Source organism: Parasteatoda tepidariorum, chromosome 2 (assembly GCF_043381705.1).
Source record: "Parasteatoda tepidariorum isolate YZ-2023 chromosome 2, CAS_Ptep_4.0, whole genome shotgun sequence".
Taxonomy (NCBI): Eukaryota; Metazoa; Arthropoda; class Arachnida; order Araneae; family Theridiidae; genus Parasteatoda; species Parasteatoda tepidariorum.
Window position 1 is genome coordinate 20,662,389 of NC_092205.1, and position 27,381 is coordinate 20,689,769.

General features: G+C 28.8%; 1 protein-coding gene across 2 annotated transcripts; it reads right to left on the minus strand.

Moving 5' to 3' along the window:
* Positions 1-858: 858 nt before the first annotated feature.
* On the minus strand, positions 859-27,381 carry LOC107445228 (protein gooseberry). Of its 2 annotated transcripts, none has more exons than XM_016059576.4 (10): positions 27,113-27,381; positions 20,611-20,783; positions 19,422-19,562; positions 18,607-18,751; positions 7,838-8,037; positions 5,769-5,907; positions 5,531-5,676; positions 3,849-4,030; positions 2,777-2,886; positions 859-1,840 (listed from the first exon to the last, which is right to left on the minus strand). In XM_016059576.4, the coding sequence occupies exons 1-10, from the start codon at positions 27,168-27,170 to the stop codon at positions 1,737-1,739; spliced, it is 1,398 nt and encodes a 465-aa protein (XP_015915062.1). In that variant the 5' UTR covers positions 27,171-27,381; the 3' UTR covers positions 859-1,736. The 2 variants fall into 2 exon arrangements, with proteins under 2 accessions (XP_015915062.1, XP_015915061.1); XM_016059575.4 differs by having other exon boundaries at positions 20,611-20,798; positions 27,113-27,347.

Here is a 27,381-nt window from a genome sequence, read left to right on the forward strand (position 1 = left end):
TGTTTATCCAGAGCTAATGAAAATTCGAAAAAGAAATGAATAATAACTTATTTTATTTCATAAATAGACGAGGAAATTTTAATTGCAAGGTAAATCAATTTTGATACCATTTTAAAGAATGTAATTTCAAATGGTAAAATACAAAATTTTAGCGCAATCAGTTCAAAAGTTTTAGTTTTCGAATTTTAAAAATGCCTTATATTTAAAATTTGATTTCACAAGAACTGTTCGACTGATTTCACTCAAATTTTCCAAACTGCCATATAAAATTACATTCTTTTAAAGAACAATTGGTAACTTCTAGATAAAAATTGGTATTCCTTACTTTTTGACTATAAATAAAATGAATAATAATTATAAATTATTATTCAAAATGTTATCCTTGGATAAATGAATTTTATAACAGTTAAATAGTATACAGTTGCCTGCTATTAGATTTTTGATAAGTATGTTTGTTTTCATGCAATTAACGTTAAAAGAATTTTTTTAGCTTTATCCAAATCAGTTTTTATCAGTTTTAACTGTAATAGAATAAATTAAATTCTAAGAAATCTAAAAGTTGAGACGCGTGCAGCTTTGAATTACGAAGCCGAAACCAAAAATCACATCATTTTATATCTCTAAAGTTTTTTGGAGAGATTCTTAAAGTTATCAAGTGATATTTTACCTAATCTAATAAAGTAATTTCTTTATTTGAAAGGTATTGTGTCATATAATAATATACTCTTAATTGAAATTGAATATCAAGAAAACACATTTTAAAAATTCGACTTAAAATCCAAGATGCCTTACTATTGAAAAAAGGGAAGCTAGCTCAAGTGATATTCTCCCCGAAAGTAAATAAAATAAAGAAACCAATTAAAAATATAATATGTTTATTTATTTTTCACAAAAATAAATTTATATACACATACCAAAATTTATAAACGTAACTAAACATGCATACACAAAGATGAACATTTCTTTGGTCTTATAAAAATAGTATAGTTATAAAAATCGAAAAATGATATATAACCATAAATCATAGTATTTACATTTAGGAACAAAAAAAATTTTCAATTTATATACCCTTTTAAAATGCTACATCTTGACAAAGTAAAAATGTTTAATACTTATTAATCAATACAATGTACAAGTCGAAATTAATTTAGCTTTTCAAAAGACTTCAAAATCCCGTAATCACTCTCTTAATGAAAACTTGGCACAAATCTACAATATCATTGACTCAGAATATCCACGTAGTAAATATATTTTTTTTTTTCAAAAACACTAATGAGACACAGAATTTTGATCAGAATGATCAGAATTTTTACATGATCAGAATTTACATGATCAGAATTTTTCTTCAGTACTTTTCTCTTGTAACTCTTCATATATAAGCTCCTTACCTCCATAAAAGGTACAATAATTCAATACAAGTATAACAATATTTTCAACAATTCCATAAGCATCATGTAAATTATTCATACTTTGTATAGTATTGTTGATGATTCCCATTTTCCTTTGTATGCTGAGAATTCTGAGTTGACAAGGTAGAATGACATGGTCTAATAATGCTATACTTCAACTTGTTCTCCGAAAGTCAGACTGAACTGTAGTCATCAACAGGTTGTTACTTTTTTTTTAAGAAGTTGCAATTTTGAATCATCATTAACCTTCTAAATCATCACCAGACGACTTCTGAATCATCATCAGTAGACTTTTGAACCCTCATCAGTAGATTCCCATTCATGTCATCAGTAGATTCCTAAAGCAGTTGCATGTTGTCGAGATTTTTGTCTTAGAGATGCTAATCCATTGCAAGAATTGTCAAACTCCTTATATACTGAATTTGAGTTGACTAAAAAGAAGAAAAGAAATTGATTTTATGAGAACAAGCTTACTACTTGTAATACGTGATATTAATTGTCCAATAGAAAATGCAGTGAATTATTAGTGTACAGAATGATATAAACTGAATGAAATATGATTCAATATGCTTTTTTCAAATGCTTTGCCTTTTTTTGTGATAAAGTTTACTTTTAGAGATATCGAATAATGTCCAGCGCTGATCTTACTTGCCTCGAGATATTGGCCTATTGTTGAAATATTTAATTTTAACAGAGAATATTTAGTCAGAATAAAATAGCTAGGCAGCTATTGCTAATGGTATAAAGAACCTATTTTGGTGGTATAACTCGAGGATTTCGTGTTTGATCAAATACCGGATTTGGTATTTAAATATTTGTAAATTTTTAAATAATTCTTGCTAGGTATTATTTTGTTGGCATAATGTCAAAATCGATAAATCTGTCGCTTTTACTACTGGATACCTGCTAGTGACGTCAGAAAATCAGATTCAACACACACGCTTAACTTTGCTTGATGATATCCAAATAAATCTAATTAAAAAAATTATTCAGCTTAATAAACTCATGTCTCTAAGCTGTAACTTTAACAACCACGTGATTAGTTGCAAGTATCCAATTGACAAGTCCGTACTTTTGGCACAGTAGCAACGAATTTTCTATTCTCACCAAGCTTAGTGTGGTGTCTTGCTTGCACTAAGTGATTGACAAGCAGTTGGCACATGAAAAAGAGGGAGGCCGAATGCGAGATGGATCGATGGCCTAGAGAAGGGTCTTAAAAACTAAAAATTGGAAAACACTAGCAAAAAAAAGATTAGCCTGGAAAAAACTTATTGAGAAGGCCAATGCCCACCCTGGGCTGTCGAGGCATTGATGGTGAGGAAGTGATTGACAAGGCAATTAGTTTATGAAATATATAAAATTCTCACCTGTTGGGAATTGTGGTGTATAAGGTTTCACATCCAAACCCATGAAGTGATGAGCAGCTTGTAAGTTATTGTATGCAGTACTCACGTAAGGTTCAGTGTTGTTAAGCATCCTATTATAAAAAAAATACAAAATTAAATTAAATTTCTTATTAATTAAATTCAAATTGCAGTTCTATTTGGTAAGCCACTGCGCAATGCATGTATCGTGGCTGCTTATCAAAATTTACCGAAAGATTGTGAGTGTTTGTCAATTCGGTAAAAATTTTTACAAAAATTACTTCTCTCAAAATTTTATTGTGTGCTTTAGGACCATTTAAACAATTGAGGATCATGATATTAAAATGGAAAGGAAAACCATTTTAGATTTTCATGTATAAGGTAAAAGCCGTATTTGCTTTACAATTCATATACTGCCGTACAATTGAAAAACCGTAAACGCTCCTCAATAGATTTTTTTTAAAAATAAGTTATTCACAGTACAAAATGCCAAATATAAAAATAAAAATTAAAAATCTAAATTTTTTGTCGTTTATATTAGATTTTTTAATGCACGATAGTATTGGTAGTGCTTAGATATATTTTTTTAAAGAGGAAAGATTGTTTTTCAAATAAATGCGTACTAGTGCATTGATTGACAGATGCAAGTTTTTTTTTCAGAATATATTCATTCAACTCATTAATTACTTAAATAAAGTGTTAATCTTAAACCATAAATATTTTAATTACAAGAAGAGGATGAACTTTAAATCTAACAAATATTTTAAATAAGTAACTATTCAGCTTCGCAAACTCTTCTGTACTAAAAATTTCTCTATTTTCTCTCTCTATCTCAATTTTTAATTTCACCATTTTCTCTTCTGTTCTTATTTCGAACTTTTCCACTTTTCTCTACTTTCAACTTTTCCATTTTTTCTTTCTTTCTCTATTTTAATTTCTCTATTTTCTTTCTATTATTCTGTTTTTAATTATAATAATTTCTCTTTCGTTTTTTTTTTAAATTTTTCTATTTTTTTCCTTCTTTTTTCTGCTTTTTAGGTCTCGTAAACAAGCCATTATGAAAGTGAGAACTTACCCAGTATAGTTTTCGGTTGATGTAGGAAATGGTGCGGGGTTCCACGAAGATGTAGTGTCGGGTCGAGGTTGCATGTTTGCAGAGTTCCATCCCATCTCGCTGTTTGTTGGTGGTAGATGGAATTCAGAAGTAGAAGACACTTGGGAGTTAGTATTGACTGAGTTTCCCAAAATAGAGAACATCTGTAAAAAATAAACCAAATTAAATATAGTTATCCAAAATTATACTTACATAAATTGAGAATTTTTGATAAAAGGTCGTAAAAAAATTTTTCGTCCCAGAGATTTATTTATTTTTTTAAATTTCACAAAAATCAGGAAATAAAGATATTAAAATTACTATTTTGAAATGTTTGTAGATTGAAAGAAGGCTTAAAGACATTTTAGCTGTAAGTATTCGACAAAGAAAGCCCCATCTTTGGCAGTAAATTAAAATGCCAAGAACAAAAGCGACGTAATACGAAAATTTTAACCCTTTGTATCACCATGTTACATACCTGCAACATACATGAAAATTCAATCCTATAATGAGGTGGATTTACCTATAAAATCGAACTAAATTCAGCAAAGAAAATATTGCAAACTCGGGGGAACCAAGTCTTGGTGCAGCTGCCAATATTATAATGCGTTTAGCAAGAATTGTTCCACGACATAATTGCAGGGTATACAATTTTTTTACAACAATCCCCTTGATTGTATATTTGGCTAAGGAGGGATTGAAAAATGTGGTGTGAGACCTTGTTACCATAAAAACAACAATTTCAAAATTTTTCACATGAAGTTTTAAATATATTGGAATTTTTGTGTTATTTTTCACGATATTGGAGATGTTCATCAAATGCTTTTTATCAATAAATTTTTAATTTTAAGGTCAATTTTTTCATTACTTTTTACACGCTTAATATGATGTATTCTAACATCCGCGTAAATATTTCTTAAATCAGAGTTGTTGAGTTACAAAGGATTAAATGAGTGTTAGAGATGTAACAGAAATGAGTATAACAGATTTCGCTAATTAAAAGTCTACTGGAAAAAATACAGGCCAAAGATAATTTTTATCTTCATTGTCAACATACAATGCTAATTTACTCGTATTTCCTAAAATGTTAATTCGAACGTTCATCTACCTACCTCTTCATATGATAGAATAAATTTGCTCAAATTCGATTATAGAGTTCAAAGTTATAAAATAAATAAATAAATAAAAATAAAAATCTGGAGAACATTAAATAGATAGGTCTTAAAATATTCTAATAATATGCAAATCAAAATAATATGTGCATCAAAATATAAAATTTGCTGGACTTTCTAGCAATCTATAATTGTTGGAATCTTGAACTATAAAATTCACTTTCTTTACTTTTTTCTGCCCATACATTTGACAATATTATAAACAACAATATTTTTCCAAACTATAAAGGAAAGAAAACCTTAGGCTCTTTTAAGTTAGAGAAATAGCACTTGAAAACAACGGTCGCTTTCGCCGAAATTTTAACTGCTGAAAAATGGCTGACAAACATATTGCCTTTTCCAAATTTTTGATTATAAAACTGCTCATCGTGAGAGTTTCTTGGTCATGAATTGAAAACAATACTGTATTTCAATACTTTTAGTATTTATATCACTAACGGTTTTGAAATTTACAGAGTTTAATTTATGTTGTGGAATTAACGGTTTATTTACCTGTTGGGCTAGTGGGGCTGGATTGACGCATGGTTCAGGAGGTAGTTGTGAATAAGCTGTGGAATGACTTGAGGAGAAAGAAGGTTGAAATCCTGATGTAGATGTAGTACCACTCAGGGCTTGTGCTCGATGCCATGTACTGGCATCTGCAAACAAAAAGGAATGCATTCAGATAAAATAAAGAAGGGGGGAAATTGCTGCATGACTGTAATTATGAAATCATATGAACTCGTCTTACCAGGGTGAGCATTTGCTTCATAGCAGTGAGGATTGGCTGAGTAACCCAACGGAACAGTTGGTGCTGCAGAAAAAGCGGCAGTCAAGTGTTGGCCTCCAACTTGCTTTCTCCATCGAGCACGACGATTGCTAAACCATACCTAAATAGATTGGAGAAAAAAAAGAGAGATTTAATTTTAATGACTGATCTGTTATAAGATTAAAAGTATAAAAATACTAATAAAGCTGGGAAAAGCTAAAAACTTTTTTAACTGAAGGATAAAATGGATGAAGTTTCTTATTTTAAGTAGTTTAAATGATTGAAACTAACATAATTGAAGAGATGACTGAAGTTTCTCAGTGACATTTTTGTGAATGTGAGTAAATTAGTTTACATGATTGCGGAGTTGAATAAAAGAAGTTTCTTAGTGACATTTTAATAAATTTGAGTACAACAGATTACATAGTTGAAGAGTTGAGTGGATGGAATTTCTTAGTGACATTTTAGTGAGTTTGAGAAAATCCTTTTTGACAGGAAATAAAGATTATACCTTACTTGCATTTATTTCGCTCTCATGATTTCAGTAAGAAAATTTAGATTTCAAAAATTTCTTTAAATTGGTCACGTCCTTTCAATTTCCATCTTAACTTTTTAATTTGGCACCAAAAAGAAAAACTTCCTAAAGTTACACACTGACTGCTTTTTGCAAAATGCTCTCTCGATATTCATTTAGTGCCTTCATCCAGCTAGCTTAACAAGCTTTGAAAAACTTCGTAAAATAATAATTATAATGCTGTATTGCTAGAGAGTAAAATGAGAACTTTTCCCAATATGAAAAAATGTCTCTTAAAACCATTTTCCGGTATATTCTGTTCACCGAAAACTGATAGTGAAGAAGAGTTGCAACCTATCGCCAACATTGCCTACATCTGCCCGGTTCCTTGCGCAATCGGCGGTTGTTTTCTCACTCAGTATTTTATTTTATTTTATAACCGTCGTTGAACAGCCGACCCAATTTCATGGGTTTACGACTACTTACGTTCAACTCCGTAGCCTTGTAATTTTGAACCAATCCAGAAGACAAGGAAACTCCTGGATCAGTACCCCCAGAGGTATTGATTTGTTGTGGGAACATGGAGGACTTTGNAAAACAGATTACATATTTGAAGAGTTGAGTGTAGGAAATTTCTTAGTGACATTTTAGTGAGTTTGAATATACCAGTTTAAATAAATGAATCTAACACAATTGAAGAGTTGAGTGGATGAAGTTCCACTGTGGCATTTTAGTGAATTTGTGTAAATCAATTTAATACATTGATAAAGATTATACCTCAATTGCATTTATTTCGCTCATTTCAGTTATAAAATTTAGATTGCAAAAATTTCTTTAAATTGGTCACGTCCTTTCAATTTCCATCTTAACTTTTTAATTTGCCACCAAAAAAGAAAAACCTCCTAAAGTTACACACTGACTGCTTTTTCCAAAATGCCCTCTCGATTTTCATTTAGTGCCTTCATCCAGTTAGATTAACAAACTTAAATTTCTCAAAATAATAATTATTATGTTGTATTGCTAGAGAGTAAAATGAGAATTTTTCCCAAGAAATCAATGTCTTAAAAAATGTCACTAAGAACCATTTTTCGGTATATTCTGTTCATCGAAAACTGATAGTGAAGAAGAGTTGCAGCCTAACATTACATACATCTGCCCGGTTCCTTGCGCAATCGGTGGTTGTTTTCTCACTCAGTATTGTCAAGTTAGCGATGCTCGTCATAACTTCGGCGACAATCAGCCAAGGATAATGTCAGCTTTGTTTCTTTTTGTTATCAGTTCTCGCCGAACAGAGCATAAGCTCATCAATTACTAATTAAAGTTTAAATACCCTAACTTTTCTTAAATGTAAATAGTCATGCATGATATGATACATTTAAAAAGTTGCAAATAGTTAAAGCTGAAAATGGCTTAATAAAGGATAATAAAAAAACAAATAAAACAGATTAAAAAAAAATTTACAGATTTGCTCATGTGAAATAAATAAAAGGAATGAGCAGACTTTTTTAAAAATAAGAAAAAGCTAAAGAAAACTCACTTGAACTCGTGCTTCAGTGAGGCCTGTTCTCAAAGCTAGTTCTTCTCTGGTGTAGATATCGGGATATTGAGTCCTTTCAAATGCCCTTTCCAGTTCTTCCACTTGTTCTGCACTGAAGGTTGTTCTAGATCTGCGCTGTTTTCGTTTTAAAGGAATGCCCGGTTCTGATTCACAATCAGATTCATCGTTGCCTAAGCGACCTGCAGAGAAAAGTTTTACTCAGTTATGCAAAATATATAATCGTCACTCTAATTGACCTACCAAATTGATCTCAAAAGTGGTATTTTTAAACCTACTTAGCATTGTTGTTCCTAATCAATTGTCCCTAACCTCTTACGACCAACCGTCTAATATAGTGGACAATAGTTGGTATAATTTTGTCACGAAAAAAAAAATATTTTAAGATTATTCATACTGTTTGAATGCCTTTACAAAGCGATTGTTTAACATAAAATATAATTTGATTTATCTTCTTTAATCGAAGTTTTTAATTACAAGGAAAAATTACAAGAAAAGTAAGAAATTTTATTCGAGTTACCTTTTGCTCAGTTTTATGGCATCTTTCGTAGTGATTTTTTCCCCAAAATATTTTAACGCAATTATGAATTTTCTTTCTTCTTATCTACATAAAAAAGTGTCTTTCCTGCCATTATTTAAAGCTAGGGATTCAGAAAGCTAAGCAATCGGAAAATGTGGCTTATTATACTGCCCAAAACGATTCAATTATGCATAGCTGCCAAAAACTCAAATGAAGAAAAATTCCAACAAATTTCAAAATTGTATAGAGATTTTTTCTGACGAAAATTTGCATAAAGTTATCTTTGTAAATCTTCATTAAAAATCAACAATTTTAATAATAACAATATTTGCCAATTTTCGGTTGTCTAGTCATTAGGAAATTTAACTATTTTATTTATTTTTTTATGTGTTAAAAGATAAAATAATAAATAAATAAAAAGATGGCTGAAATATACATTTTTTGCGACTTTCTCTTGCAAAATACTCAATATTTTTTTTAAAAAAAAAATTAAAAATAATAATAATATAATGACAATAACTTTTGTGAGCTTGTGTTACATTGCAAGGAAATCTTAGTAACAGTAGAGTAATTCCTTCCTAGCTGTCAAAGAAAAGTAAAGTAGTGAGTTTATTATCAAATAATATTCAAATTTTAAAGGTACACATGTGGTTTAACATGAATAAATGTTACTTGACAGCTCTGTATCGGAATATGCAAATGTTTTATTGATAGTGTGATCAAACGTTATGTTTACTAAAATTTCTAAATATTTCGAAAGTAATAATGTTATTTTTATTCTATTTTGACGAATCTGATGTGGCCACTGAAATCTACATCGTATTAAAAGACAAAAACGAACGTTAAAATTCTCAAATTCACTGTATTTAAATAATTAGAAATAGTACACAAGTTTTGAATCCTACACTGCAGCATCATCTTCAGTGCACACAATAACACAAAATTAAATAAATTAAACAAAATAGCAATGAAAAACATTACTAATAGATAGCCATTTGTTAAGTTGTCATTATCACCCCTTATTTTTAACACTTTTGTTACATTTTTTATGAATTATACTGTACACTTAAGATGAGGCTACAGTGTAGCGTCAAAACGTTCAGGGCATTTTTAGCTATATTTTTTTTTAATCTTATATAGTTGTGGTTTTTTACGTTTGTTTTTATCATTTACTATAGTCATCAGAAAGTTCTTATTTTGCTTATTATGCAACGTTGTGGTTGATTAAAAACTAAATCATATCTATAAAGAATACGTGTTTCCTTTCTTAGCAATGCGTAGCTTTTTCTTCTTATGATATCTTCTAAATCTCATATTTCTTTTTTTTCGGAGACCCACACTGGATTGTTTACAAAATGGAAACACGCTTATTTTGAAAACTTTATTTGGTTGGGGTCCTCCACAACGCCGGCGGCCATTTATTGTTGACAAAAGTCTTCATGGTGGGACACCATTCAAAATGGAGGCCACCCTTGAAGAAAAAAAGTCAGGTGACGGAGCTGACGAATGACTTCCAGCAGCAGCCGGACAGTGGAAGGCGGGACTCATCCTAAATGCCGGACTACAATAACTCCTAGACTGCTCACACCTCATATTGAAGCATTCATCTACATGGTCCGCCAACTGTGCGGATCAAAGGAAAGTTCCTTTGAAGAAATGCCGCCAACAAGAACACCCACCAGGTTTGACAATGGCGGTCGGTATCTCGACTTTCTGCCTTTTCTAATACTGACTCCGGATTAGAAAGCCATTAACACCTCTTTTAATGGAAATCATGTTATGATTTTGTTGAGTTGAAAGAAAATAACACTCTCTCTTCACCTAGGTATGCCTTTCTTTGGGTTCCTTGAGAAGTGTATTGTGGTAGAAGAAGAAAAGAAAAAAATCTCCTGGAATTTTTGGTTTGATTTTCTTTCTAGGGTGCTTCCTTTTTAAAATGACCACAGATTTTTTATTATATTTTTCATTACACGAACTCACTGATGGTTTCTGAAATTTATTGAATTCTTGTAAAAAAAATAACTCGTACATAGTCAATTAAATATAACTGTTATTGATGCGATTTAATAGATTCTTTAATCCATTTTTGACCAAAGGTGCGAAACCGCACTATTGCAATAAATATTTCTTCAATGAATTATATTGAATTATATTTTTCACTAATTTTATTTTTCTGCTATTTTCAAAAGATCTGAAAACATCTATTAAATATTAGTAATTTAATTGGAGTCAACACTTTCTGTTGAGAAATTTTTTTAAAAACTATTTTTAAACTATTGGTTCGAACTTTAAATAATTATTGAAAAATTCGACTTTTTGAAAAATTATTATTGTAGCATTTTAGATTAATCATATGTTTTAATGGTGGATTGAAACTGCAAACTCTGCAAAAAATTAAAAATTGAACGATTGTTACAAAAAAAAGACTAGTGTTAAACTAAATGATTGTTTATTGATGTGGAAAATGGTACAAATACGCACCTTTTTGTTTATTAAAAAAAGTATAATTTTTCAGACATAGATGTACATTTTCTAAGAAAATTTCTATGCTTGACCTAAAATCGGTTTAAAAAAGTCAAATGTCGGAAATAAACAATAAAAATCAAGAATACTGCTTTCATATGTTTAGAATACTATTTTATAATATTCGAATTCAGACTCCATTTGTAAAAACAACAAACTAAAATTGAACTTATACAATTTTCGAATTATTTCACCACATTTCTGCTTATAACGTGAAAATGTTGTGGCCAAACACAAAATTATACAAATAAATTATTTTCATGACATTTATGAATTTTATTAGACATTACCAGGCTGATACTGGCCAGAAAATCAGCCTACTTTGTTTAGAATATTTTTATTTACCAAATTTTATTTACCAACAAAAGCTTAATATAGCTGTATTTTTAATTAAGAAAATTTACAATTAAAAAACATGGTTCATTATTTGTGCTGCTATCATTTGTCAAAATATGTGTTTCCTTACTCATTATGATTAAGGCTAGCATTTTTCTTCTGCAAAATTTATTTGGAAATAAGATTTCATAACTGGTAGCTTTTCGAAATGACTCTCTTTCCAAACTGACTTTACTGAATGTAAAAAGACATATTAGATAACAAACTATTCTATAGATCGAGTAAACTGTGCAAAGCTAGAATAAAACAAATACAAAGTTGTTGTTTTTTTTCTCTTACCATTGAAATTGATATTTAGAATTTATGTTATGATAAAAGAAACTGAATTCCAAATCCACACACTTATGGTTTATATTATAAGACTAACAATAAGAAACTCACGAATACAATTTGCACTAATTACTTCGATATGTAAAAATCAGTTTGCATTTTCGTCTTATAAACATTTTTAAATGAAATAAAATTCTGTCAACACGGAGTAGACAATATGTGCTGTTACTTTCAGATTCAAAAAATATATTATAAATATATTAAAAATTCGAACAATGAGAAAATAAATAAACTCGGACATGACTCAATAATAGTAAATACTGTAATGGCATAGCAATGTGAAGTTGTTAGCATATTTTCAAATATAGGTGTGTCTGAATGCAGCTTCTCTCCATACCGCTAATTAATCATGAAAAAAAAAAAACATCTTTCCCTCAAAAATTGTCGAATTCAGGAAAAAAAACTGCAAAATTATGTGTCTACAAATGTAAAGAGTCCGAAGCTATTTAAATTATTATTACTAAGGATATTATAAAACCAATATCAACATAAAAGAGAAGAAACCGAAATGTTTAGTGTTTGATATATGCATTGATATTTTTTTCTAGTATTTTTTAATGTTGCCAATGATCCTGAGAGTGTAGAACTCAAATAATATCAATAATTTTTTTTAGAGTTAACATTGGTCTTAAAAGACGAAAAGAAGACAGTCAATTATATTTTCGGATTTAGCAGCACAAACTTGTTTGAAAGGAAGATTATTGGACATAGAAATTTCATGATTATTAAAAGTCCGAGGGAGTGTAATTTGAGAACAACTTCCGATGCAGAGTTTCTTATGAACCATATAAATGGTTAAGTGACTTCAATGTGGTAGAGTGCGACGCTTAATTTGAAGTGAAACCCATCACGCTAAATATCATGGATATTCGATCTGAAGAGGTGTAAAATGCAGTGAAAAATCAGTCTTTGTTAGTTAAAAGACGGAAGAAAGTGTTGGGAAAAACCCTTCACACCGAAGAAGCTTCACGAATTTCGTTCTCACGCTTGTTGAGTCAGTACCTTCAAGGTACTAATAGGCAAGATGAGGAATTCGGCTTGGTTTAGAATCGCCATTTAACAAGCTTTCCACCATTTGATGGCTTTTTGGTGACAAAAACAGCTTAGGAGACATAATGGCAGCTGCTGTTTCCCAACCTAAAAATGTCTGCAGCAAATAGCAGATGGCTATTTTTTTATTTTTGACTCCATAGCCGTGTGAAGAATCGAACCCCGCATTTAGGCTAATTTTGCATAGAGTATGATCCTGAATTGAAATCGCCTTTAACCCACACGCTCAAACTTTTTTCAGTGATCCCCCTTTATAGTTCTTTGTCGAACTTCTTCTAGCAGGGTGGAGGTTGGCAATCGGCTATATCGAATCGCATCGAATAGAACATTTGGGGGGCCGGAATAAGTCTCTGAATGGATGGTTCCGCTAATTTGCAATCCATTCTGTAATTTTTGATACCACCGGATTTGAGTTGCCGGAATCAAACGGAAGGATCCATATTATAGATCATCTTTTGCTGTCCGTTGGGAGCATGGGATCTCGACTATCGTTTGGGAAATCAGCTTGAGGGGTGGACCGATGTCTTCACGCTCATTTTCGGCACCTGTACTAGGGGACACCCCACGCTGCTTTGTAAAAACACATTAAAGCTACTGCTTACGATACGGATGGACAGGATTTGTTAGCTAGGGGTAAACATCTTTCTAATGACTTTTCTTCACGGGAAATTTTCTGCACCCTTCAAACGCTACTCGTTCTGTGTTTGTAGATCTCTCTATGCTGATTGCAACGTCGAGTGTCACTTTTGGGTCTTGTTGAAGACTTTGAAACATCGATTAGCAATACTTTCAACGGGTGAAATGGGCAAGATAACTGACAGAAATAAGATATTCAATTGTGCCATCATTTATTTGACGAGAAAAAAAAGGCCCAATAGGAGAAAATAAACATGTCACATTTTCAACCTTTTTAAAATTAGCAAAACTTTTCATTGGTTGAAGTGAAGAAAAGTCATTAGAAATATGTACACGACAAAAATTAGACATTCAATTGTGCTATCATTTATTTTCAAAAAATTAATAATAATAATAAATAAAAAGTCTCAATGCGAGACAGTAACATGTTACATTTTTTTAACCTTTTTAAAATTAGCAAAACTTTCAACTGATAAAATGAACAAGATATCTGACAAAAATGAGCTATTTAATCGTGCCATCATTTATTTGTAGAAAAAAATACTGAATAACGCGTCACATTTTTGCCTTTTTTAAAATTATTGAAGAAAATGTCAGAAATATTTTTAATTATTTCATTTTATAGTATTAACACAATCCTGATTAATAAAAATTGTTTTTCATGCAAATTTCCTTTTTAAATTTAACGCTATAATCAAAACGATAAATTCAAGTTAATTATCTCTTTCCTCAACTTGCAACCCTTCTTTAATTTTTTCAGTATTTCTTTAGAACCTATTATTGTTGTGTAATTTAAAACCTGCTTTTTATTGACTTAAACTCAAATATTTTAATTAATGAACGTTTTTAAAGAATCAAAAGCATCAGATATGTGCAGATAAATCATCATTAAAAATAAATGGATTTTTTTTTCATTATCAGAGGATTTTTCATAAAAAAATTTTCTCCTAATAAAATTTATTCACTTCTTACGTTTATCCCATATATGGTCCAAACTAAACAAGATTATTTTTATTTTTATTTATAGTTTCTGTATTTCACGAATAAAATATTACACTACCAAACATTTGGGTTAAAACACTATGATAGTTATTGAATATTTTTTGCTGCATTAATTTAGATTCTTTTAAAAATTCAGAACTATAACAGCAATAAAAGCTTCAAAATTACTTAATAAATATTACTAAACATAATCAGTGTTTGCTTACTTATTTTTAATATTCAGCTACTCTGCAAAGCTTTGTTACTATAGTTCATTATAAGATCAAGATATTAGGATTTTATTATTTCTTATGAAATAATTTTGCTTTTATTAATATAATTTAATTACTTTTCGTTCATTTCTTTTAGGCCTATACAAACCTATTTGAAAATTTAGAAGAAAAAATCGACCAGCTAAAAAATAAATTAGCAAAAAACTTTCAAAAATTTGTTATTAATTTACATGTTAGCTATTGGCTCAAAATGGATTTTAATAAATTGACAATATTTATTTATATATACATAGTCATTTATATATTGACTTAAAATAATTCACAATTTCGGGAATTATTTACGCGAAACAAGATTATATTTTAAAATTATCAAAAAATATTAAAAATAAAAAGCATTCTTTTATGATTTTATAAATTTTTAATTATAATTACAATTAAAACTTCAAATATTTTTACTTATTTCATTTACTTTAATGCGCATAACTTTGTTAATGTTAAAATAATTTATTCTCTGTAAAAAATTTATTATTTAAAAATACATTACATTTCAACAAGGTTTTTTCTTATCCTAATTATTATAACTCACGTCGGAAAAATCATTTTGATTTTTAAACTATCTAACAATCTTAAATTTTATTTACAAATAAACAATATTACAAATAAAGATAAACAAATTAACAGTAATATAATTACAAACAAATAAAAGAATTAAACAACTTCGTTGAAATTCGCTATTTTAATTTATTACAGAAATTTAAGGATAATTTTAATCTATATTTAGCTAAAATGCAGTAAAACAAATTAAATAGGATTGCTGCAATCAATAATTTTAGAAAAAAAATATTAACTAAATGGAAATCTTAGCGATAAATCTTTATTCTATAACATTATTTTATTTCTTGATCTTTTAGTATTGAATGATTGATTTATTATGTGGTGATTGCAGGAGATCCGAAAATGAAATAAGATGGGGAAAATAATAATTTTAATGCGATAAAATTGCTCTCAATGTCAATTAACCCCTTGGGGACGGGTGATTCAGAAAAGTATTCGTATAAAATCAGAATCAATGTGTAATTAAATAAAAAACGGTAACTTAAATGTGGTCGTTGCTAATTTGACAGATTTACTTTGCTTTTACTTTAATTATTGTTAGTTTAATCATATATATAATCAATGTTAGTTCAAAGTATAACTAAATAGTTTTATTTTGAACAAAGTAATGGTGAATTAAATAAATCAAGCAATTATAACTCCGCCCACAAATAAACTGCTAAAGAATTACTTTGATTACCAGTTTTATCTTTTTATCCTGAATGATACGGTTTTATGCTGGCACGTATTTGTGACAGACGGCGCGAAAGGGTTAATATCTAATGTTTCAAACTTATCATTAAATTTACCTTATAAACCCTTGCCTAATGCCGGCTTATTAATCAAAAATAAAAGCTTTCAAAATTTTAACATTACATAATAGCTGTAATAAATCATCTTACAAAAATCCCTATAAATACATTGTTGTTAACAGCTGCGGTTAAGACTTCTTTATGGTAAATTCCACTGAGTCGAAATATCGTTGTAATAAACCTCAATAGGTGATAATGCATTTGCCTATAGTGGATCCAGGTACTTATAAATCAATATTAAAGGCTTTAAAATTTTTAACATTGCCGTAATGAATCATCGTACAAAAATATCTTGTGTAAATAGATTGTTAAATGCTGCAGTACAGACTGCTTTAAGATAAATTTCACCGAATCGAAATATCCTTGTAATAAAGCTAAATAGGTGATAATGCATTTACCTGTGGTCAATTCAGGTACATAACGCGATAAAAGCCCACATAAAAAAATTTGTTAGCCACAAACAGATTTAGATCATTTCTGCAAAGGATTACGAGGGATTAAGCAAACAGCCAAGTAATAAAGTAGGAGATTTCACCCAAGCCTCTGACCGACATCGTAATAAAAGTTTAAAAAGGAAGTGCAATAAATGTCGTCGCAGTTAAAGCATCCAAAACTTACGACTCGGACATTTTGTGGTTTTGCAAAACAACTGTTCTCTAAGATTATTGCGGCATAGCTTTTGTTGGAAGATTTTAGCGCTAGCGTCACTACTTTTTGAAAAGCCTTTTATTCGAGCCGAATATGCAAGTGCATCGAACAAATATTTTCTTCGCATTCCATATTGTCACTCCTTCGCTAGTGTCAACTTTTGTGAAACTGTAATGAATGATATGGGGCACTATGGTTGATCTGGAACAGACTAGGGGCATGAGGACCCAGATGAGCACTAGAATTCCAGCCAATTAAAAATGAACTATTTTCGATTTTATGAAAAAGTTAAGAACACTGTTTTTAATTTCATTGTTCAATGAATTGATTTACAAAATTTATCAGAAATTTTTAACTTTTTTTAACGAGCGCTTCATTTTTTAAAAACTTATTTTTTATTTAACCTAATAATTGTTCTATTCTACATGCTTGAATTTGTGGATTGGATACAGACTAACACATACAGAACCTATGTTCTATCTATACATAAAATTTTCAAACTAGCTTTTATAATCGCGATAATTTCTTATTTTGCTTTATGTTTGTTAATTAGTCTGCACTAAGGGCTTTTTTATTTATTATTCTAAATAACAGACTTCTGATATGGCAATCAAATATCAATGTTCGACCTATCTATAACACTTTCAAATTAATTATTATTATTGCGATATCACGATATATTTTTATTTTACTTTGTTAATTAGTCTACACTAAATATTTTTTTCTACTTATTGCCCCAAACTAATAAATAGACTTCGGATAGTGCGTTCCAATATCCTTTATCAAAGGCAATGTATTCTTAGCAGTCTTTTAATGTTATTTAAATTCCTATATATTCTGAACCATTTTTTTGTAAATGAAAACACACTTCATATTATGTTAAAGTTGGTTTATTTCAGATTAAAAAAAAGTACTGCGAGAGAAGAGAAGTACCAATGCGGCGGAAGAGGCCTTGATACACTCCAACGAGTGTTTCGCAAACACAGTATCAATTCGACCCCCTCAGCAAACACTCAAAGCTTTAGTGGGCTGTTTATTTAGATTTATCCTGTATCAGGTCTATTTACTTTACTCAATAATCCATTGAATATGCTTATTTTAGTAATTTTCTTCTTTTACATTTTCATTGCTTTATAAATCTGATCCATTACCGATATTCCAACTATCTTAAACATTAAACAATCAAGTACTAATTAATACTAAGAGCTGTTCAAGTACTACGTAAGCATCTAATAAGAAATGAAAGTTGTTATTCGATAATTTTTGCTGACTAAGAAGGTGGAAAAGTATGAAGCTTACGTTATGCGTAAAAATTCCTTATTTTTAAAATTTTCTTAAAAAACAAAAGGAAAAAGGAAACGCGTGAAAAATGTTAAAATTTAGAATAAAAGTTGAATTCAAGAAGAGAAAAAAAATGTTATTTTAGTGTCTTCTAAGCACATAGAGCAATAGACTGGACTATTTGAATAATCGTGTCAATAATTACGTTGGAATTCCTTTTATAGCTTCAATAATAATTTAATTTATTCATTCGATTTCCTAATTTTTCCTTTTTTTAGAAAAGAAATAAAAGAATCCTTATTTTTGGAGTTACACATTAGGACACATTTTGTCTTTTTGAGCTCATTCACAAAAATTATGAAAAGCGGATTTCTGTGGCATTCAGACTACATGGTTATAACGAAAGTCTTAGTTATTGGGGAAATTCAAACTAGCAGTCACATGAAAAAGAAAAAAATAAGAATGATTTGTGTTATTTGAAATGTAAAATTTATTGGATTTTCAAATACACTTAGACAATTTAATTCAAATTGGTAAACACTAGGCCTACATTTTCAAGCCAAATTTCAGAAGTTTCCCTTAATCCATTTGTTATTAAATGTGAATTAAAAGTGACAGTATATAATATTGCGCAAGGTTAAAATTAAAACTTTATCCACGACCTTTTACATTTTATTCAGAAATTGACGTAAGTAAGTTAGGAAAAATAAACTTAAATACGTTAAAGTTATCAATCTGGAAACTTACCTCCCAAAATACCATCGATGCTGTGATCGGCCTTTTTGCTTCCGTCACATGAATCACCAGATTCACTTGAACCAAGGCGTGAACCACGGAGCACACGACTGATGGAACTGACACTCGGAACTGATTCTTTATCACAGATACCATCCTTGGAAAAAAAATAATAAGAAAGAATTATGTATTTGTTTAATCATCATAAAAATAAACTTTGTTGAAAATGGTTTCATAATTATCTACATTTCGTGGACAACACAGCAATTTCTTAATTAGGCATTTTTCATTTATTTACACTCAAAACAAATGAAACATTTTTAAAAGTATTAAATTAAATTCAAGTTATTAAATCTTAAAATTTGCTCTTAATGAGAAATAATTCCAATTGAGATTTTAATACGTAATATTTTTGCAATTATAAATAATAATTTTTCAGTGTAACGGAAAAAAAAATTTGAATGAGTTTTGAGTATACATTTTTTACAGTGTTCGGGTTCAAAAAACCCACGGCTTGTGAATTTGGTATCTAAGTAATATATATGCTTATTTTTAATCGATTGATATAGATTTATACATCTTGAATTTTTCATGAGTTGATTAAAGTTTAATTGTGAGATCATTTTTTTCTATTTTGCTTACTTAATGGTCATAAAAATATCTAAATTGTGAAAGAATCAAATTGTACTGTTAGGTACAGAATCAACTGAATTCTTAGGTAGCAATTAAGAGCTTCGCACAACTTCCATTTAGCAAAAAAAATTTCATAATTCATTCTTAAATGTGCTGTTTATTGCTTACAACTGAATCGGCATTATAATACATACCTTGACTAGTCTGTCTTTGATTTCCCAGCTGAAAATACCAGGATTATCTCTTTTATATTCCTCAATTTTCTTTTCAACTTCAGGAGTGGCAACACGTGGTTTGCTTCCTCCAATCACACCAGGTCTAATACTACCTGTTTCCTGCAAAAGAAAAAAAATTAAATTCATATTTTGATTCAAGGGAAAAAGACAGTTATTTAAAAAATATCCTTCTAGGGTAAAATACTGGCGTTAACTGTGGTAAGAATAATAATAAAAAATATAATCAGTGTGAAACTAATGAAAAAATGAAAATTAATATAAAAAATAATGAAAAAGCAATAATTAATGTAAAAATAATAAAATGAATAGAACTAATAAAAAATAATATAATAACAGTAGAAATAATGATGAAAATAAAATTAGTACAGAAATAATATAACGCTATTGTAAAGACAATGGTTTATTAAATAAAATTGTGAGCAGTGTAATAATTTTTACAAGATTGGAGTAGAATATAATAACTTTAGAAGAATGAAAGAACAATGAAAAGAATTTTAACGACTTTGAAAAGATAATAATTAAATTAATTTAAGGTCATTAATTGGCAATAATTCTCAAAGATAAATGGCTTTTAAAAAACATGCTAAGATGCTGGACATCATTAATTGAACAATTATTGCAATAAAAAAATGCATATTTTTAGATTGCGCAATTTTTTTCTATTCTCTTATTATCTGATATGGGGAGAGCGTTCAGTTCCATTATAGATTTCAATCACAATAAAAATTAAATTACATATGCTTACAGTTTTAACTTTTTAGAAAACAAATGTGCAAAATTTGCTGATATTAAAAATTTAGTTTCTGATAATTCATTATCAGTAGCTACTGTAGGGTTTTCACAACATTTCTCTATCTTAATATTTCCATGATGTATATATATTTTAAACTTCATTTGTGAAAACAAACCAAAATCAATCGTTTACTCAACTGTAGATAAACATGAAAAAGAAAGCAACGAAAGAAAGCAACGAAAAAGAAAGCAACGAAAATACTGCAATAAAAATTTTTTCATGAAATTCAAACACCAATATATTGAAAATGTTCACTTTGCTTTACTTGCATTAAAAGAGATTTGCAGTAAAATATGTTTTTTCAAAACATCCAGCCAAAAAATAAAACAACAAAAAATATGCGTTTTACTTTACCTGATATCTATTTAAGATTTTGGACACACATCCATGAGATACTCTCAACTGTCGACTGATGACGCAAGGACGGACACCGGCTGCGGCCAATTCTACGATCTTTAGACGGACATGATTAGGTAGAGGTCGTCCATTGATAAACACTCCACCCAGTTGATTCATCCGACCTTGCCCTTGAAATAGAAAATCTGATTTTGTTGATCATAGGATTTATAATATAGAGCAGGAAACAAAAATATCATATTTTCCTAAACTTTCATTTGATGAACGTATTAGTAAATATCGGATTAATCCCTTTGACTAAGTCCTAAAGCTTCCGTTATATGCAAACATTCATGAATACTAATCTTACTTACTACGCTTATCTACAATGGTGCGATGGCTTAGCGAAACCGAATTCGTAAAATAACTAAAAATGCCCGTAAAACCCGTCAGGACTTGTAAGAATAAAATTTAACGCGACTGTCAAAAGTAAGAAAAATAGTGAAGAAAACAAGATAACACGCATATTCCAAAATAAAAAGCCTGTCTCCTTTTCTACATTTTTTTTTCCACGTTGCATGTTAGTTCTTATTTATTTTTTATTTATTTATTTCTTTTTTATCAACTTAGCTAAAACTTATGTAAATTATTTTCAGATTGCTATTAAATCTAAATGCATCATTACTAATTTAGGAAAATTATCATAACTAAAAATTAATATTTCTGTTTATAATTTTTAAAAATGTCCTATTTATTAAACCTTTATGCAAGATGACCTCATGGTGTATTGAATAAAGCAAAATAATAAGAATAAAGCACATACTGTCATACTATAGTTTCGGTTTCATAAACAAGCACTTTTCGCAGCGACTAAAAGTCAAATTTTAAATCGAAACACTGAAGAAATTTTTGTGTCAAAGCATTATCTGTTGAAACAATGAAAAACTTTTTAAAAAAAAGACTCTTACTTGTAGAACCGAAAGTAAAGTATGTCCTTTTTCTGTAACACGAAGTAAACCCTATCCTTATTTTAGATTTCGTTAAATTTATTTGTTACTATATCAAAAAAACTACATCGCTTATCTTTTTAAATATATTTGTATAAATTTCTACTAATTTCATGCTTGTTTTTATTGCAAGTTAAAAGTTTTTTGAACTTAAAGGATATGTGAAGCAAGTGTTATGAAACTAATTTCTTTCCCACTCTCAATAATGTTATACTTCTGATTAAAATAGCTTAATTACTTTTCAAAAAAACACAAATATGTAAATAAATATGAGTAGCACGATTATTTCACAATTTGTTTTTGTTTTTTTACAATCATTAAAATATGATTTTTATTATTACACCCACTTGTTTCATTATTTTTTTTTAATCCTTGCATTTAGTAAATGTAGCCATACAATTTTTAAGACAAACGACCTTTTTTTTAATTTTTTAATTGTTACAACAATATTAGTATATCGACTATCAATGTTTTTTTTAATACTATAATAACTTTTGCACTTTGTAAAAAAAAAATTTTTTTTAGCTTTAGGCAAGCATTGATCAAAGCATTTGTGTCAAATGTTCTTATTTATTACTTTATTTTCATTCGGCTAAAATTTTGGCAAACACAGTGGGGAAAAAATACTATTTTTAATTATTAATGTAATTTTTTATCAATTTATGATCTAATAGCTTTTCTGTTTCTGTTATCTGCGCTGTGCAGAAACGAAGGGACGCGACTCTAGGCATTCACCCAAAGGGGTCGTGCCTCGGTAGCGCAGTAAGCAGCGCGTCATAATCTGCCAAAGGGGTCAGTCATTTGACCGCTAAGGAAGCAAAGGCAAAAAACTATATTATTCTTTTTAGGAATTTTTTTTTTTTTTAATGGATAAATATTTAGCAAATTATTTTAAGGAGAATAAACTATGCTATTTAAGAAATATAATAATTTGGTTTTAATTTATTAAAATTTAAATATGCTTTACACTTAAAAAAAAATTAAAACATTTTGTAAAAAAAAGATTTACTTTAAGATGGTAAAATTTCTGCATATATTTTCATAAAAATTAGTTTAAAAAGTGTATTTTAATTTCCATAATTATTTGTACCAATTTATTTCTAAATAAGTGTCTATCTTTTTATCTCTTTTTATTAACCAGGACTAGGATGTTGATTACATAATTCTTAAAAAATGCTCTTAAAAATGCAAAGAAGTAAAAAAATAAAAAAACTTTCTAGAAACCATTAAAAATGACCTATAAATCAAAAATGATTCCCATTAAATTTTGACACCGTCTTTATATTTGATTTTCTTAAAACTATTAATCGTGACTTAAATTTATAAATTTAACGAAAAAAATAAATGATTAAAATAAATTTGTAATTTATGAATGGAAGTGTTAGTAAATATAAGAAAAAGATAAATACGGATTAAATAATCTGCAAGAACATCAGAATTGCATTGTATTATCGAATATTTTTCGATAATCCTAAAAACTTCTTTAGTCAAAAGCAATTGTAAAAAAAAATCTTACAATAGTAAGACTAGTAGTAGTTTTATTGGAAATATTTAAAATGAGAAATTCAATGCTAAGTTTGCGGTAATTTATATAGAAAAATATTAATTCACTAAAAAAAAGCTCTTAAAATAAAAACAAAAATCAATCAAAATTGATAAAATAATGTCTAAAAAAATATAAGGATCGCAAGAAAAACTGTCCTATAAGGGAAAAAGAAATTATTAAAAATGCAACTGATGAAATGCATGTATCATCCACTTCAAGCACTCTATTCGCTACAAATTGCTTATGTTACTAGTTACAATATTGTTTTCAATTTTTAAGTTGAATTTATTTAGTAATTTTACTTTTGATTTTAGCTGGTATGAAAACTTGATAAGAAAAAAAGAGATTTTTTAATAAGATTGTAATCTAAGCACGAGGTGATGTTGTCTTTAAACCCGACTACCATTATATATATTTAAAAAATTAATTATGCAAGAATTATTTTGTGTAATATAATTTTTTTAACAATTTATTTTTTTAACAATTTCTAACTTCCAATAATTACACTCACTATACAATCAACTTAAATAATACTTTTCAACTAGTGAGTTTTAAATTGTATTGAAATGAAATACTTAATAAATTTTGTTAATCTTTAAAACTCATCTTCAAATAAGTTCACTTTTAATATAGATAGTATTATAGAACAAGGAGTAGTTTTTCGTTGCATAAATGGTTTAATTTTAACAGATGTTCAAAAATTTTATCAGAAATCTTTAAGAAAGGGACCCCAAGGAAGATCGGTAGTCACAAAATGGACTTCCTAAGGGGGTCATCTTGCTCCTCACTGTCCAAAAGTATAGAACTCACTTCCTGTTCTAAGATTACTTTCTAAGAATCTTGATCCTAATCTCATTTCAGAACCCGTGAATGTGTTTTTCCTCAATTTGAACACTTCTAATGAGGCATAATCCCACACCTTCTGGCGTGTACAAAGTTCCAGTAGCAGAAGACCCCACAAGTTGTAAATCAATCTTTTCTAAAATGTGTGTATTTAGTGAATAGCAGGGTAACTGATTTGCCTCAGAAACTCTACATTGCATGTGCGTCACGTGAAGAATCAGGGGAAAAAAGCACCTTAATACAAAGCTAAATTTGAAGGAAAGGAACTTTTAACCCTTCACATATTTTAAATAATGGAGCAATTAAGTAAACTATCAATTAATCAATCAAATTATTATTAAATCAATCATCTTGAATTCAATGTAATTAAATAAATCTTCAAACGTAATTAGATATTATTATTTTTGTTAAAAATATTATTTTTTAAGCAAATTAAAAATACAAAATTATGTTTAAAGTTGAGTGAAATCAACTTTTAATCTTTTATATATTATTAATGTTGTTATATAATGTATAATATTATTAATATAACTAATGCATCAATTAATCAATAAATTAATTATCAAATCAGTTAATTATTAAATCAATTATCTTGAATTTAATTAAATTAAATAAATCTTCGAACGTCATTAGATAATTTGAAAAAAAAAATTTAAACTCAAAGTTGAGTTTGAAGTTGAATGAAAGTAACATTTAATCCTTTACGTATTTTTGATGCAATTATAAATATATAACAATATCAATATAAATATTGTATCAATTAAATAAGCATTTGTCTCTCAGAGACTTACTCTTTTGATAAGTTAAAAATATTAAGAAAAAAGACACAACATTTTAATTTTTGACAATTTTTTTTTAAAAAAACTAGATAAAAAAGTATTATTCGTACATTGTCCCTTTATCACAATAAAATAAATATAATTATTGAAATTTATAGCAATTTTCAAATAGTATGGAGTGAGAAAAGTTCCTTTGCGTTAACTTTACAGTAATTCTTATACATTAATAAATTTTTAAAAAAAATCTATTTCATTCGAATAATTATAATTACATTGATTTTTGATTCAAGGGACCGAATCGAATCTGAAATTAAAGTTTCATAATAGTTAACAAGGTGCTTTTTGCAGCTATAGCGACAGTTTTGTGCAAGCTCTGATATTATCTTACCTAAATTTTCATCGATAAGAGCCATAAGAGAGATAAGCAATTTTTAAAGAAATTTACTTGTATACAATGTGTTATGACAATACCTTCTAGATAGGAAGAAGTGGTAATGGTACAAGGTATCCCCCTCTCCATATTAGAAAGTAACAGTTAAGAGGACCGCTGGATAAATTTTTCATGCCTAATTCTTTCACCTCCGTTGGCAATTTAAAATTTGAAGTATGAAAGAAAATTGGGTTAAGGTAGGCCTATAGTAAACCTTAAAGTTAAAAGTAAACCATAGGTATCTTTCAATGGACTCTTAATGGAATAGCTGTTTAAAAAAAAGGAAAAAGTGGCGTCCAGAGTGCTTCCTCATTAGAACTTATTCAGTGGATGCAAAGACTCTTTTATTATAATTTATTAATAATATCAGGATCAGAACATCTAGTGGTCCTAGAAATTGTTATAGTGGTAGTCAACTTAGCAGTGGAAGTCCATTCGGTTTAGCAACCATTATTTAGATGGTCTAAATTTTAAACCCATCCGTAACATAGCTCTTTATATGTGTTTATCGAATTATTGTGATTGTCAGGAATTCTTCATTTTAACTTTTCAAAAATATGATATATGTTTTAAAACAAAATTTATATACCACCATAATAAATTTGAAAAAACCCTGTACTCTCTGTAACGTATGTAATTATATTTAGATCTAAAATCAAAGAACAATTCCTTTTTAAAGCGAAAATGGTAGATTTCAGATTGAAATATCCTCTCGGTTTAAAAACTTTTTTCTCCAATGGTAATGGTACTTTTAACATCATTGTAGCAAAGTTTGAAAGCGCACATTAATAAGGTTAAATTGGATACGTGCCATAGGCTAGCAACAATCAAGGAAAAAATCTAAAGAGGATGACACAAATGTGGCTAATATTTAGAATAAAATATAATCCTTAAAACTGCTAACATGTCATAGTAGTTCAAACAAAGTACTTTGCCAAAAAGTAAAAGAAAAGCTTTGTCATCCAACACAGATATAAATGTTTTTATGAAGTAGTTCTGATACAACTTTTTCCATTTTACGCTGAATGTCAACTTGCCTCCCCCACTCACAGAAACTAATCCTTGAAGAGAAAAAGGTTACAATTTTTTTTTAAGTATCTAAGGGTATTAACCAAACCTAGCAAATAATAATCATATTAAATAATAAACAAAGAGACCGTAATCAATTTTAGTAAATAATCTTAGCAAATTCAGTTTACCTATTATTAACACAAAACGTTTGAAACAAAATAAGCCAGGAAAATCGTGATAAGAGGAAAAAAAGCGGTGATTAAAAAAAAATTTCTTTTCAGAATTTTTTAAAATTATCCTTACTGATCACAATGAAGAACTTAGTGGAAAAACCAGGTAAGTGACATTTTAAGAGTGGCCCTAGTCAGGGTAAGAAGAATGAAATTGGTACCTTAACTGTTTTGTTATATATTTATTAGAAGGATGGGCTTAATAATTCTTTGCCTTTTTTTTTATTTGCCCTTTATTATTTCTAACTAATTTGAAATAAAACTCCCGCAAGTATACTCAAAACTAATGTGGATTAGTTTAAGTCACTAAGTCAAAACAAAAACAATTCTGTTTCTTCAAAAAACGTTAAACATACCCATATGGAAACTACCACTTAATGTTATTTTACCCGATTAATATATACCCCAGAAACGTCACTTGCTTATTCCACTAAGCTTTTCATGTCAGAAATTTCGCAGGTTTGATGTTTTAATTCGAAAAAGTGAAAAAATCGGCATAAAAATTTTAACTATGAACAATCATCTATCAACCATTTTTTTCCCCTTCTTTGGACAAGGAAACCCTGAACTAAAGACAAGAGACAAGTAAAAACAATCCAAGCAAATGAAATTAAAATCTGGTATATAATCTGTCATATTAAATTAAATCAATAAACAGATGAAATCAATCTTACCTTGAAATGGATAACCTGGGTATAAAGACCTTATATTGAGATGAGATGAAATAGCCATAATGTAATGTGAAGTATGCAATAAAAAAAAATTCGAGATATAAAAAAGAGTCAAAAAAGAAACTTGTAAACACTGTTTAGTCGCACCTGAAGTTAAGACCAGCGTACTAATCGCGAAACGAAGCAATTGCAGACCGTGCTAAATATGACAAGCCAAGTTGCTGTATAAGCAGTAGCTGATGGTCCACATTTAAAAAAAAAAGTGGGAAGTA

Coding starts and splice junctions, on each gene's coding strand:
- LOC107445228 (XM_016059575.4), bottom strand. CDS start 27,170: ATGGCTATTTCATCTCATCTCAATATAAGGTCTTTATACCCAGGTTAT. Junction 19,563..20,610: donor AAATCTTAAATAGATATCAG/GTAAAGTAAAAC, acceptor TTTCTTTTGCAG/GAAACAGGTAGTATTAGACC. Junction 18,752..19,421: donor TCAAAGACAGACTAGTCAAG/GTATGTATTATA, acceptor TTTTTTTCCAAG/GATGGTATCTGTGATAAAGA.